The 14,919-nt window shown below is 40.3% G+C and overlaps 1 protein-coding gene across 1 annotated transcript; it reads left to right on the forward strand.

Annotated features, from left to right (window-relative positions):
* The first annotated feature begins 1,468 nt into the window (after nucleotides 1-1,468).
* LOC121809953 (pyrophosphate--fructose 6-phosphate 1-phosphotransferase subunit alpha) lies at nucleotides 1,469-6,550 on the forward strand. The gene is made up of 18 exons (XM_042210809.1): nucleotides 1,469-1,630; nucleotides 2,572-2,744; nucleotides 2,859-2,971; nucleotides 3,063-3,137; nucleotides 3,228-3,341; nucleotides 3,426-3,493; nucleotides 3,676-3,759; nucleotides 4,074-4,127; nucleotides 4,279-4,359; nucleotides 4,491-4,584; nucleotides 4,669-4,742; nucleotides 4,954-5,064; nucleotides 5,145-5,189; nucleotides 5,275-5,331; nucleotides 5,516-5,620; nucleotides 5,751-5,867; nucleotides 5,956-6,032; nucleotides 6,114-6,550. Exons 1-18 carry the CDS (start codon nucleotides 1,541-1,543, stop codon nucleotides 6,391-6,393), a joined length of 1,812 nt encoding a protein of 603 aa, XP_042066743.1. The 5' UTR covers nucleotides 1,469-1,540; the 3' UTR covers nucleotides 6,394-6,550.
* Nucleotides 6,551-14,919: the final 8,369 nt, after the last annotated feature.

Genomic DNA, 14,919 nt, shown 5'->3' on the forward strand with positions numbered 1-14,919 from the left:
AAAGGGAAACGTTATGAAAAGATACATCCCTGTGGCATTTAGCTCAATTATTAACAAATTTTTTAATTTAGTTTAATTATAATACCTTAAGAGTATTAATTATAAATTTTGTATAAATTTAAAAAATGAATAATGAGCAAATCATATTTTGATTTTTTCATCATTTATAAATTAATAACGTCAATAAAGTATTAAATTTATTAATAAGGACTAAACGAAATATATGCATCATCTATATAAAAAAATAGGATTGTTGATATTAGAGTGGGGCCCGTCAGTTGACGATATTCTCAAAGCAGCGGATTTTAAATGATTAGTTTTAAAAAAAGATTGTAAATAAGGGTATATTAGTAGTATATTTTTATATGGTCCATGTAATATTCTGGATATATGATTCAGCATATTCTCTTCGAGATTTTGGATCACAAAATTTCATCTTTACCCTAAAGCATAAAGTTGGTAAGTGAAGGGTATATTTCTGGAAAAGCATTTTAATTATATGGATGGTCCATTTGCTTTATTACTATTTGCCTCTGTATTGCAACGAAAGTTTTTTTTTTAATAAATTTCAATAATATTTCAATGTATCATTCCACTAAATATTATTTGCACTTCTTGGAAAATCCAACTCCAAGTTACAAAACATTAGACCTCGATGATTATAGGTGAGATGGCGTTTTTCCTCACCTAAAAATGACTAATGAGAGTAAAGGTTTTTTTCATTTTCCACCTAACCATACTACACTTGAAAAAATAAAATTCAAGCTATAATAAAGATCATGTGCATATCCAAAACATTAATGAATATGAATATGACTCATTTGGAGGTATCTCAATTTCAACATTCTAATTGTAGTCAATTACTATTAGATATTGCAACACTTATCCAAATATTAGAGAGAGTGTATTTGAGAGAGTACGATATTATAAAAATCTAAATCCAAATGATCTCTCATGTCATGACTGTAGTCTGATCATCTGTTTCACAATTCATTTTATTATTTTAATATTATTTTTTTATGAAATATTCATTTCGTCGGACGTTGAGTACGAGTTTGACGACTAGAATATGAAGTACTACTATGAGATAATGAAGTAGTAGTATAAAGTAAAAAAGAAAATGATTCATTTATCTTGAAAAATTATGAAAAACTCAATTAACGTGGTCGTAGGACGACTAGTTCAGTCCTTCACTCTATATTAGTTGAGTTATACTATTTTTCAGCAAAAAATATAAGAATAAGTAAGTTAAGTGAAAATAAAATACAACAAAGATATTTATCAAATAGATTTATAAAGAGTGAATAATATGGAATATGTAAAAAATAAAATATGAGAAATAATATGAATAATAGTAGAAAATTAAAAAAAAAGAAAGCAAAAACCCTAAACCGTAGTTAGAGTGCCCAACAATTAAACAAACCGCAGCGGGTTGGTTGGTAATACCGCCCCTTTCAGTATAAAAATAAACACACAAACGAGACGAAATTGAGAAGAAGAAAACGAAAGATATTCGCTGCTGCTGTTTTGTTGAAGAAAAATGGACGCTGATTACGGTGTTGCAAGGGAACTTTCTGATCTGCAGCAGCTCCGTACACTCTACAAACCTCAACTCCCGCCATGCCTGCAGGTATCTCTCCCTCTCTCTCGCTCTCTCTCTCTCTCTCTCTCTCTCTCTCTCTCTATCTACGATCCTCGTTTTGCTGCTTTTACGATCGTTTTGTTGTTTCAATTGTTGATTCTTGTATGAATTTACTTGTTTGGAACTGAAAAAGTTTCAACTGTGAAGTTTACGACCTGGCGTTTAGTGAAATAGATCCTGTGTTTTGGATGGGCTTGCTCTGTTCGTGCATCTGCCGTTGTTGCAATGTGCTGCTTTTTTTAGGCCGTTTGGTGATCTGAACTAGGTGCCGGATCGCGCTAGTTCCAGATCCAGGCTCATGTTTTTGTTTACGTTGAGTCAAGATGCGGTCCAGATCCAGTCGAGGAGTGTGGTTGAATTGAGTCAAATATTGTGATTTGTTTCAAATTTTGAATGTATAATTGAACTCGAATGATTTGATTAATTAGTAGTGTAGGAGTATAGCTTGTGGGGGAAGAAGGCGTTTTACTCTTATAAATCGCGAAGTCTCACTTATTAGACTGAGACTTTTCCACTGTGGACGTATACTACTCTGTTACTCTCTTTGTATTTTCCTTTTTTAAATCATCAATTTTTATATGATGTTATAGTATTTTTACATACCAAGTGCAAGCATGGGGTGACACTAGTATATAAGTGTATATACATCATTTTTATATTTGTAGTATACTAATTGGAAAAAAATATGAATTACATAAAATTTTGAATCCAGATATAAAATTTTTGAATAGAAAACTAAATGAAACCAAAATTATTTGATTTGTTTACAACCCCAGTCAAGTCCGAAAAATGAAACCGAAGTCCAGATCTTTAAGATATGTGGGTCGAGTTCTGGATCCGTTCAATTTGTTCACTTGCAATTTTTCACCATCTATCAGCAAAGACTGATTTTTCTATGTATTCTTACAACATATGATTGCATTGGACAGGGAACAGAGGTTCGTGTGGAGTTTGGTGATGCAACCACAGCTGCAGACCCCTCAGGTGCTCACACCATAAAGAAGTCTTTTCCTCACACTTATGGTCAACGTTTAGCACACTTCCTCAGAGCTACGGCTAAGGTTGCTGATGCTCAAATTATTACCGATCAGCCTGCAGTTAGGTATGTTATCCATTACCTTTGAATAGATTGCGTTTTACTTGTGTTGAACTGGATTTGTTTCTCCTCCATTAAATTTAATTACCACTGAGTTAACTTCTGTATATCTTGTCACAGGGTTGGAGTGGTGTTTTGTGGTAGACAATCTCCTGGAGGACATAATGTAATTTGGGGCCTTTACGAAGCTCTAAAAGTGCACAACCCGAAAAGTGTGTTGCTTGGCTTTTTGGGTAAGGAGTCTACTCTTTTTCGAAGCTCTTGGCTGATTATGTTCCTTTTTAATAAAAAATAGTACATTGATGCCTTGCGCATATTTTCCAGGCGGTTCCGAAGGCTTATTTGCTAAAAAAACTTTAGAGATCAGTGATGAGATTCTTGCAACCTACAAAAACCAAGGTACATCTGACATGCTAGTCAAACTTAAGGAAATCTGACCTGCTAGCTGAATTCTCAGATCACTTATGCTGGTTGAGTTATATTGTAAAGGTGGTTATGATTTGCTGGGACGGACAAAAGATCAAATTAGAACAACAGAACAAGTCAACGCAGCACTTAATGCATGCACAGCTTTGAAGCTGGATGCGCTTGTCATTATTGGGGGTATTTTTGTTTTTCCCCCACCTTTCCAATTTCCATGCTGCATTTTATTTCAGTTTCTTGACTTTCTTTCTTTGTCTTATGAAGGTGTGACATCAAACACGGATGCTGCCCAACTTGCAGAAACATTTGCAGAAAGGAATTGCTCGACAAAGGTATACTACATGGCAGTTGTGCTTCTTCTAACATATTCCTTGTTACTTTTACTTTTGTGACCATGCCTCATGACCTTGTTATCCTGAACAATTTCATGCACCTGATTACTATTCTCATCCATGCAGTTTCTTCAGTTTGACTCTTTGTTTGTCCTTATTCTTAACATAGCTAAATTTTGCAGGTTGTTGGTATTCCTGTTACTCTGAATGGAGATCTGAAAAACCATTTTGTTGAGACAAATGTGGGTTTTGACACAATTTGTAAGGTACTAATAATTTCTGTTCCAGATTTCTCCTCTCTGACTATGGGTTGAAATGGCATGACAATGCTAGTTGTTACATATTGATTCCTTTCTGTCACTCTTATTGTTTCCTTTAAACATGACAAGTCATTAGCCTCTATATCTTTGATCGAGATGAATTATTTTGATACCCTTTTATCTTTCTTATCCTGTAGTATTCGAATAGGTTCTCAACTCAATCTCTACAAACAAATTTATAAAATTCCAACCAAAAAACACAAATGCATTTCATTCTATAAGAAAACGACATGATTATAACTCTTGTTTATTTATTTTAGGTTAACTCCCAACTGATCAGCAATGTATGCACTGATGCACTCTCCGCAGAGAAGGTAAGCAAGTTTTTAATGTAATTCTGCATTTTATTGCTAGAGGTCCTTCAGGACATTACTTGGCTCTCTTCAATTGTGACTGAACTAATTTGTGGGACCTTTTCTTATCCACATGAAAAATCCAATATGGTTTGCTCTCTTTACCATGCAGTATTATTATTTTATAAGACTCATGGGAAGAAAGGCATCTCAAGTTGCATTAGAGTGCACTCTTCAGTCTCATCCCAATATGGTTTGTACCGATCTCTTTTCTTTTCTCTTATCAATTTTGATTGTATATTTTCATCATAAGATTGAACTTCAATATATTGTATGATTCGTCTGTCTCCTAGAGAGGTTTGATTATTTAATACAATTGTACAGGTTATTCTTGCCGAAGAGGTGGATGCATCTAAGCTTACACTTTCTGACATCACCAAACAATTATGCGATGCTGTTCAAGCAAGGGCTGAACAAGGTCAAAAAATTCAATAGCTTTTGTTGGTTTTTCAGTGTTTGTAGCAACTTATCCTTTCTAAAAGTTCTTACTTTTCTTTTTCAGATAAATACCATGGTGTAGTTCTCTTGCCCGAGGGGCTCATAGAAAGTATTCCTGAAGTGTATTCTCTGTTGCAGGTAAACTGGATTGGGATCTGGCTTTTGAAACTAAATATAGATATCAAAATCTTATCTTGGTCCTTAAGAAAATGATTTGAGATTTCTTCAAGAACGAAAGAATAAAATATAGTAGAAAAGAAACTGAAATAATTAGTGCCTGAGACAAATATTCTGATTTGATATGGATATGAAGTTATTGTGCATCTGTAACAATTTGGCCCCTTTCCAGGAAATTCATGGTTTACTCAGGAAAGGTGTCTCTGCTGACAATATTTCTGGTCAACTATCACCATGGGCTTCTGCGTTGTTCGAATTCCTGCCTCCTTTTATTAAGAATCAGGTACTTGTGTTATATTTTGCAGATCATTAAATATGTATCTGCCATAATTTGCTTACGCTGAAGTTAATTTTGTGTTATAGCTCCTTCTTCACCCAGAATCGGATGACTCTGCACAGCTTTCTCAGGTACTTGAAATAATATAGAATTCTCTGTTCTTATCTTTAAGCAAGGTGGATCACATATCAACTAATGTTGTTATCACCTTGACAGATTGAGACAGAAAAGCTCTTAGCTCATCTTGTTGAAAAGGAAATGAATAAACGACTGGTAAGTACTCTGCATTCTTTTGTTTTATTGTAGTATTAAATACTCAAGCTTTTGTTATATTGGTTTTCTCATTGTTAGTAATTGTTGCTACTTCATTCCATAAAGCCTTTAGGTATTCCTATTGTTTGTGTTAAGACTGGATTTTGAGATTTTCTACTGACCCGATACTTGCATCTTCTTGCAGGAAGAAGGAACATACAAGGGGAAGAAATTCAATGCAATTTGCCATTTCTTTGGCTATCAAGCTCGTGGATCACTGCCTTCCAAATTTGATTGTGACTATGCATATGTAAGTACTTTCAATTCTGTAAGGCCAACATCACCCGGGCTGTGATCTTTGCTTCTCTGCTCAGTATGGTTTCTTGTACCCTTTCAGTCTCTTAGTACTGTCTTACTATATAGTAATGTTGTTATTGTAGGTGCTTGGTCACATCGGCTATCACATAATTGCTGCTGGGTTGAATGGTTATATGGCAACCGTTAACAACTTGAAGAACCCCGTGAATAAGTGGCGGTGTGGCGCTGCTCCTATCACGGTACAATCTCTAACCCTGCAAAAAATTGCTCCAAACACACTACTTCATATTGTAAAGATATTAAGAAAGTTCCAATCACACTTCTCAGGCTATGATGACCGTGAGGCGGTATGGACAACCAGCCCTCTATCCCGCAACAGTTGATTTGAGGGGCAAGGCCTATGAGTATGTCTTGTTTGCTTCTCCCTTTATGTCCTTACTCATGATAAAGAAACATGACACGAATGTTTGTTATTTGTTTGGCAGCTTGCTGAGACAGAACGCGGCCAAGTTCTTGATGGATGACGTCTACAGAAACCCCGGCCCCCTCCAGTTTGAAGGCCCCGGTGCTGATGCTAAGCCCGTGACCCTCTGCGTTGAGGATCAGGATTACATGGGGCGCATCAAGGAACTGCAGGAATACCTCGAGAAGGTGCGAGCCATAGTTAAACCGGGTTGCTCGCAAGATATTGTTAAAGCTGCTCTGTCCGCCATGGCTTCTGTTACCGACATTCTCTCGGTAATGACCTCTCCTTCAAGTTCGTAGAAGAAGCGCTTTTTACTTAGTTACGATTACAACATTCTCTCACTCTGTTTTGGTGGTGCTATTTATGGATTTGTAATGTGAAATGTTTTGTAACCATTACCAGAATAAACTGACGTACAAACCCAGTTTTGGATTTAAGGATGAGAACTTTTTATTATTTGTTTGTGACCTTCAATTATTTAAATGAACTCGAAAAATAGCAAATAACTAAATCAACCTTAATTGTGTTGTGTGATTCTCTTTTCTTAATAAAAGAATTCGGTAAAAAAATGTGGATCTTTGTGGTAAATAATCTGTTTTTTTTTGTCATGTGTCTTTCAGTCTACATTTATTAGAGATATGATTATTAACAATCCAATATAATATTTTTGTTAAGTTTCATTTATGTTTATAGGTGCAATGTAAACAAAAGTTTCAATATATTAAATTTAATTTATTGGTTTATAGAATATAGTTCATTATTTATAGGGATGATTTTCATTTAAAACAAATATGTTTTTTAACCTCAGTTTTATCTTATGATTTTTGAAACTGAAGTATAAAATTATAACATTTCAATTTTCTTAAATTATTCCATAATTGTTATATTAAAAAATAATATGACAAAATCTAAAGTGATAAAATGACATTTTTTTGACAAAATGATGTCTTTATATTTTAAGTACTAGTGGTTAAAAGATGCCGGTATATTTAAAATGGCATGATTTTTTTTGTTAATTACAGTATATTCGATTTTGATATATTGGTTTCAATTTTAGTCATTGTCGGATAATGGAAAAAAAATTGAAAAGTAAAAACTTTGTAGAAGTCAATGAAAAATTCTACTAATACTAGTAGTAATCTAAATCAAAATTATCCTTTTTAGGGACAGAATGATTCACACCCACCACAACTCCTTCCTCAACAAACACACTACTATACTCCAGGGATTAAAACGCAAAAAACGGTTGAGAGAATTGATACAAATATTTTCCTGATTCTTAATTAGAATCAAATAATCCATATATATTTATAATATGTGGGAATATAAAACGGTTGAGCAATTGATAAAATATGTTCCTGATTCTTAATTAGAATCAGATAATCCATATTTATTTATAATATGTGGGAATATAAAACGGTACTCTAAATAAATCATATCATATCAAATCTATGGAATTACCGAATCTATGACTAAACTTAGAAAATTACTAGTTCATATCCGTATTTGATACGGTCGTCCATGCAGCAGAGGAGCCGGCCGAAGCAGAGGAGCCGAGGGATACTCGAGAAACTCCGGCACAGCCGCATCAGAGGAAAGAGGAGGCAGCAGCGACGAGGACGTTGAGGCCACGGGATCGAATCAAGCCGCCGCGGAAGTACACGACTTAAGTCACGTGGGCAGCGGCTAAGTTTATTAGGAGTCTTTTTCTATTTTTTATGTTTTGTTTACTTTATTTTTGGGATTATTATTGTTGATTTATTTATAATTGAGTCAGACGAATTATAAGTCCCGTTCGGATTTTCTTAGTTGGTTCTTTCCCGAACGTATTAGGATTAGGTCGAACCAACCATAGGGTATTTTAGTATAAATAGAGCCACTATGTCATCAATTATCTATCTATGAAATTATCATTACTTTGGCTCAATTGGTTAGCAAACAAGAAACATCTCCTGCCGACGAGATTGTTCTCGCGCTCAGCCCTCCAACGCCGAGACTGTTCTCGCGCTCAGCCCTCCAACGCCGTTCACGTCGCCGACCCAAACGCTTGGCCGCTCGACAACGACGGCAATCGTTTCTCGATTGTGCGTGGAATTCGAACATTGAGGATCGACATCCTTAACAGTATTACACACAAACAAGCTAAGACACACTATAAAAATAAAAAATAGTTTTAGGTTATATTTGCCGAAGTCTAGATTATAGCGGTTTAATATTTCTACTCGTGCATAAATGCTTTAGATAGATGAAATTGATATTCGTACACACACAAACTAAGACGTAAATAGTTTTTAGTTTATATTTTCCCATGTCTAATGTCTAGATTATAGTGGTCTAATATTTCTCCCTGTGCGTAACTTCTTAGTTAGACATTTTATGCCAATATATATTAGTTAACCATATACTATTAACATTTATGGGTAACTTCTTAGTTACGTTTTAGCTAGAACAACTCGTATATCAACACGCAAAAGCATGTACTACTAAGTAGTAGTATTATTAAAAAAAGATATATTATTAAATATTACCATGTATCGATGGTGTGGATAATACATGTATTAATAGTTACTCCTACGTATTTAAAGAGCACAAATTGGAGTCGGTAGTGTATTAAAGTGGTTGATAATGTTGATTATATAGGTTGTTGTAACTTGTATGGTGCACTATTATTTGGGTATGGGAATTACTTTTGGCCCAGATTGTTAGGGCTTCTGTTTTGCCCTAGCACGTTTACCCGGATGATATACACCCCTCCCACTCTCCTCACCGCCTCACATTCAGTCTCTCTCACTTTTCTCTCTGCTCTCTGGCGATTGAGTTTCCCTTCTGTGTTCTTCTTCTCCGATGATTCTCCGGTTGATTCACTACAGTTTTTCATGAATATTTGAGTGATAAAACGTGTGTGTGTGTGTGGGAGAAAGCAACTGGTTCGGTTGCTTGGGTTTCGGAGAAACTAGGGTTTTTTGTTGAGAGGTTTCTTGTGAAGTGTGGTTCCGAGAGTGAATAGATCAAGTGTAGTGGAGTGGTTTGGGGTTGTAATCCGTGGTGTGTGAAGAGTTTCACAGTTGGATTCAACGTTGCTCCATTGGATCGTGGTTTTGGTGAATAGATCTGTACTGTTAGCGGGTGGCTGAGCCATAGCTACTAGATCTATGTGATTCCTTTGATTTCTCTTTTGTTTTCTGTATTACTTGTTCAGATCCAAGAGGATCTTGTCTTGTGTTACTAACTGAGTGTTCAAGTATGCAGGTTCTCGGTGGGTTTAAGATGCTTTCGATTGAAGATTGCATGGCCGAGATATTTAGCTAGCTACTGTTGTAATAGTTAGGATTCTTTGTAAATCAGTCGCTCGGTTGATAGTTTGACTGAGCTATCTTGTACAAGACCAAAGAGGTCTCGGTAATTAGTGAATTCGGGTAGTCTGATCTCTACAATAACATTTATCCAAAGTGGTCCATGTATACTATCAAAATAGAGCATTATTTGCTCAAAGGTAGGAGGCAACATATAAGGATGTGATGGGGTACGAACTAAACCCTAATGGCAAGCCCAATAACAGTGACGGCCCATCAGCCCAGAGCCCAAGAAAGAGTATCTGTTCGGCACCAAAGAGTTCGGCACGACCAAAGAGTTCGGACTCAGCCTACAGCTCGGTAAAAGCCGACCAGTCAAGCTCTCCTCTCAGATCGGCAAGAGTTGATCGGTAAAGTCCAGCAGTTCGGTCTCAGCATTCGACCGAACTAGGAGTTAGTGGACTCATGAAAGGCCTCCACGACCTCCGCTATACCCACGATCTATTTAGTGGTATGAAGCAGTTATTGAGCAGTTATTGCTCACCCACGATCTTGTTAGTGGGGCTGCAAACCACGATCTTAGTTCAATGTATAAATAGAACTTAGATCAGATAGAAAAGGGTTAAGCTCTCTAGAGATAAAATCATATAGCAAGTCTGTGTTGTAAGCTGTAATCCCAGATCAAGCAATACAATCATCACCCTCCCTTCTTCCCGTGGACGTAGATTTACCTCAGTAAATCGAACCACGTAAATTCTGTGTCATAATCTTCATTCTCTACCAGCATTTATTAACATCAATAATTCGCGGAGTCATCACTGGCGCCGTCTGTGGGAAACAGAGAACAAAATTTGTGATAAAGCGAATTTTTGATCCATTTTTTCCACCCAAAAAATGCATACCAGATCGCAGAATACCCGTATTCCAGCCCGTGAGAACCAGGAGGAAGCCAATCCATCCCATAGGTCGGGAAAACAGCCTAGGGATAAATCCACCACCAGTTCTCATGGCGAAGGAACAAGCCGCTCCAAAAATCGTCCCACTGAGTCTTCCCAGCAGCCCGATTTGAATGAGGCTGTCAAGCAGTTTTTGGCTGAAAAGCAGGAGGAATTCTTAACCTTCCTGCGAAAAAGCCAAAAGCAGCCGGAGACGAAAACGACGGATTCTCCTTCTCCCTCCGCACAAGAAAGTCACTACCGCAGTAGTGTCGCATCTCCCAGGAGAAAGAATCCTCAACCCCGACATATTCCTGTTCCTCCTCGGTACCGGAATCACAGGAGAACTCAATCTCCTCCATACCGACGAGATATCGGATTCGCCGTGTACGGAGCACTGAAGACTCCGTTCTCGGACGATATCACCCGAACTCCCCTACCACAGAACTACCGAACTCCGTCGATGACTTACGACGGGCTCGTGGACCCTCACGATTTCTTGGGGCGCTATCAATATAACATGGCGAACCAGGGTCTCAACGAGGTCCACATGTGCAAGCTGTTTCCCGAGCTGCTCATCGGGAACGCGAGAAGGTGGTTCGATAGCCTCCCCCAGGGCAGCATCAGATCTTACCGAGATCTAATGGATGCCTTCCACAGGAGGTTCTTTCAGAAAGCGGAAGCCCGAATCACTTCGGCTCAGCTGCTTTCCATTCGTCAAGGTCGCGACGAAAAAATCAGCGACTTTATGACAAGATTCCACAAGGAATGCCTGCAAGTAGACGATCTCAACGATCTGCTTGTCATCTCGGCATTCCAAAATGGAATCTTGCCCGGAGCTCTCTACAGGAAGCTCGTTGAGTGCGGTCCGCAGACAGCTCAGGAAATGTGGGACATTGCGGACCAGTACTCCCGGGCCGATGAGGCAGACCGTCGCAAACGGTCGTTAGACAGCTCATCGACCCGAGGAGACAGAAGGAAGCCCGATCATAGCGATCAGGGACATCCTCGCCGGACTCCATTTGAAAGAATTCAAAGGGCTCCGGTGCAAGACAGATTGGGACCTCGTCTCAATCCCGAGAAGCCGCCCGCTCAGTTCGTACCGCTGAACAAGCCGAGAGCGGAAATTTTCGAACTGCACTCTGACCTATTCGAAAAGCCAAAGCGGATGACGAAATCAGCCGCGCGCCGACCACAGGATAACTACTGCTCCTACCATCAAGACCACGGTCACGATACTGAGGAGTGCAGAAACTTGGCTGCAGGTATCGATGTTCTTGTGAAGGCAGGGACATTGAAAAAATACCGAAGTAAGCAGCCAAAGAAGAATAAAAAGCAGAGTGGTGCGAACTGCGCTCCTCAGGATCCGAAAAGGCAGCCGGATCCCGAAGACGATGACGAGCCGCAATATGATGGAGTAATCCAGACTATTGACGCGCTCCCTGCCGGGAAGACCAAGTCGTCCCTAAAGTCAGAACGCAGAGGCTCCAATCGAGAGGAGCCAACGCATAAAAGGCTGAAGCAGGACGAAGTGATTACGTTCTCGGCTGCTGATCCCGTCCCGGCCATCTCTCCTCACCAAGACGCCATTGTCATCCAAGCCGGAGTGGCAAACAAACTGATCCACAGGGTGTTTGTGGATACAGGAGCGTCGGTTAGCATTCTTTTAAAGAGTGCTTCGACAAACTAGAAGTGGACCCAGCTCGGCTCAGTCCGGCTCCGCTTCCCCTGAAGAGCTTCACCCAGGAGGACACCCGCCCTGAAGGTATTATCAGCCTTCCGATCACGGTGGGGAAAGCGCCTACTAGCTCCAGTACGATGATTGAGTTTTTCGTGGTGAAAGCTCGGTCCCCGTACAACGTCATCCTGGGAAGAGACTGGCTCAACACAATTCGGGCCGTTTGCTCCACCTATCACCTCACCATCAAGATCCCTACTAAAGGAGGGATAGCGGTCATCCGAGGTGACCAAAAGAGAGCAAAGGAATGTCTGCAAATTGCGCTTAGAAGTGCCGAGCAGTCAGATCGGCACCACCAAGCATAGCAATCACAGCAGCCGGAGTCAGAGGCGATGACCGAAGTCATACCGGAGCCGAACTCGATGACAGTTCAGCTGTACGAAGACGATCCATCCAGAACGGTTAAGATCGGTTTCGCGGGAACGCCCCTACTTCGGGAAAAAACCATCCAGCTCCTCAAGGAGTATAAAGACGTCTTTGCATGGTCTCCGTTGGACATGACCGGAGTGCCCCCCCGAGGTAATCACTCATCGGTTAAATATTGATCCTTCAGTCCGGCCGATAAAACAGAAGCAAAGACTCTTTGCGGCAGAACGAAGTCAAGTCATCCATGACGAAGTCCGTCAATTATTGAAGGCGGATGTGTTATTCGAAGTGAAGTATCCTTCGTGGGTGGCCAATCCTGTCATGATCAAGAAAAAGGAAGGAGGATGGCGGATGTGCATAGATTTCACCGATCTAAATAAGCACTGTCCCAAAGATTGCTATCCCCTTCCGAACATAGATAAAAAAGTAGAAGCTTTGATAGGCTTTGAAATTTTTTGTTTTCTTGATCTGTACAAAGGATACCATCAAGTTTTAATGGATGAGATTGACGCTTCAAAAACGGCCTTCATTACTGATTTCGGCATTTTCGCTTATAAAAAGATGCCATTCGGTTTAAAGAATGCCGGAGCCACTTATCAAAGGATGGTAGACAAGCTTTTTCGGCACCTGATTGGAAAGGAGGTCGAAGTGTATGTTGACGATATAGTCGTCAAGAGCAAAAGCACCTCGGAGTACGAGCACAACCTCAAGTCCACTCTCAACGTGCTCAAGAAAGCCAACCTCAAACTTAATCCCCAAAAGTGTACCTTTTTGGTAGATTCGGGAAAGTTTCTGGGTTGTTGGGTTTCAAAGGACGGACTCAAGGCAAACCCCTCAAAAGTTCAAGTCGTTCAGAACATGGCAATGCCGAAGTCCATACATGACGTGCAAAGGCTAACCGGATGTCTAGCCGCACTGAATCGATTCCTTTCCCAAGCAGCCGAAAAGCAACTGCCGTTCTTCAAGGTGTTGAAAAAGGCACCAAAGTTCGAGTGGGGAGCCGAGCAGAAAAAGGCCTTTGACGAGCTCAAAAGTTATCTAGCCGAGCTTCCTATTCTCTATGCTCCAGCCGAAGCCGAAGTAATATTCTTATACTTAGCGGCATCGGATCAAACCATCAGCGCGGTGCTTGTACGAGAAGAAGGCCTAAAGCAGCTTCCCATCTACTTTACAAGCCGAGCATTAAGAGGTCCAGAAACAAGGTATCAACCTCTGGAAAAAATTGCTCTGGCATTAGTAAATGCAGCAAGGAGACTGCGGCCATACTTCTATGCTCACAAGGTATGCGTCTTAACTGATCTGCCACTTCGGCAAGTGTTGACCAAACCAGAAGCATCAGGCAGAATCGCCAAGTGGGCTATAGAGTTGGGAGAGCACACAATTGAATATCTACCTCGGAAAGCCATCAAGGGACAAGCCTTGGCAGATTTTCTTGCAGAAGCAAAGTTCGATCAAGCAATTCCTGTTATTGCCGAACAGAAGAATTCTGCCAATGCCGAACTAGCACAGCCCTTGGAATCCGAAGTAGAGCCGCCGGACTGCTGGAGCGGATTCGTAGATGGAGCTTCAAACAAGATGGGAAGTGGAGCTGGTATTTTACTTGTCGCTCCCGACGGACACGAGGTAACCTACTCACTTCGGTTCCTATTCCCCACTACTAATAATGAAGCCGAGTACGAAGCCCTCCTGGCCGGACTCCAGTTAGCGCAAAGTCTGCTCGTCAAATCTCTCAAAGTCCATTGTGATTCACAAGTCATAGTAAATCACATGTTGGGTACAAGTGAAGCCCGTGACGAGAGAATGAAGAAGTATTTGGACAAAGCGCAAAGCATCAGCCGAAGTTTCTCCTATTTTCGGATAATCCGTATTCCCAGAGCGGAAAATAGCCGAGCAGATACCTTAAGTAAGTTGGCCTCAGATCCGAGCTCAAAGGCGGAAGAATTAATGCATCGAAGCATTGATGAAGCCGAGGTACATTCAGTATCCAGCTCGCCGAACTGGATGACGCCGATCTTGCAGTATCTGGATCAAGGACAATTGCCCGAGGATAAGAGAGAAGCTCGGAAGATTACGTGCCGAGCACTTCGGTACGAACTTCATGAAGGAGTCCTCTTTAGAAAGTCTTACCTCCAGCCGTTATTGCGGTGCGTAGGACCAGAAGAGACGGACTACATCCTCAGAGAAGTTCATGAAGGATCGTGCGGTAGCCACATCGGAGCCAGAGCTTTAGCTAAAAAAGTTCTGAGATGGGGATATTATTGGCCAACCATGGTACAAGAGGCAGTGCAGCTCGTCAAGAAGTGTACGAAGTGCCAAATTCATGCAAATGTCCCAAGGATGCCGCAGACCGATCTATACACTATGCAAAGCCCTTGGCCTTTCATGCAATGGGGCATAGACATAGTGGGACCACTTCCTCAAGCTCCTCGGCAAATGAAATTCCTTATCGTTGCCGTGGACTACTTCACGAAGTGGGTGGAGGCGGAACCATTA

Source organism: Salvia splendens, chromosome 6, assembly GCF_004379255.2.
Source record: "Salvia splendens isolate huo1 chromosome 6, SspV2, whole genome shotgun sequence".
Classification (NCBI taxonomy): domain Eukaryota; kingdom Viridiplantae; phylum Streptophyta; class Magnoliopsida; order Lamiales; family Lamiaceae; genus Salvia; species Salvia splendens.

What these genes read in the sequence shown, in the direction of transcription:
- LOC121809953 (XM_042210809.1), top strand. Translation starts at nt 1,541, where the DNA reads ATGGACGCTGATTACGGTGTTGCAAGGGAACTTTCTGATCTGCAGCAG. An exon ending in GTTTTGACACAATTTGTAAG is followed by an intron (nt 3,760 to 4,073) that starts GTACTAATAATT and finishes TATTTATTTTAG; the next exon opens with GTTAACTCCCAACTGATCAG. An exon ending in AGGAAATGAATAAACGACTG is followed by an intron (nt 5,332 to 5,515) that starts GTAAGTACTCTG and finishes ATCTTCTTGCAG; the next exon opens with GAAGAAGGAACATACAAGGG.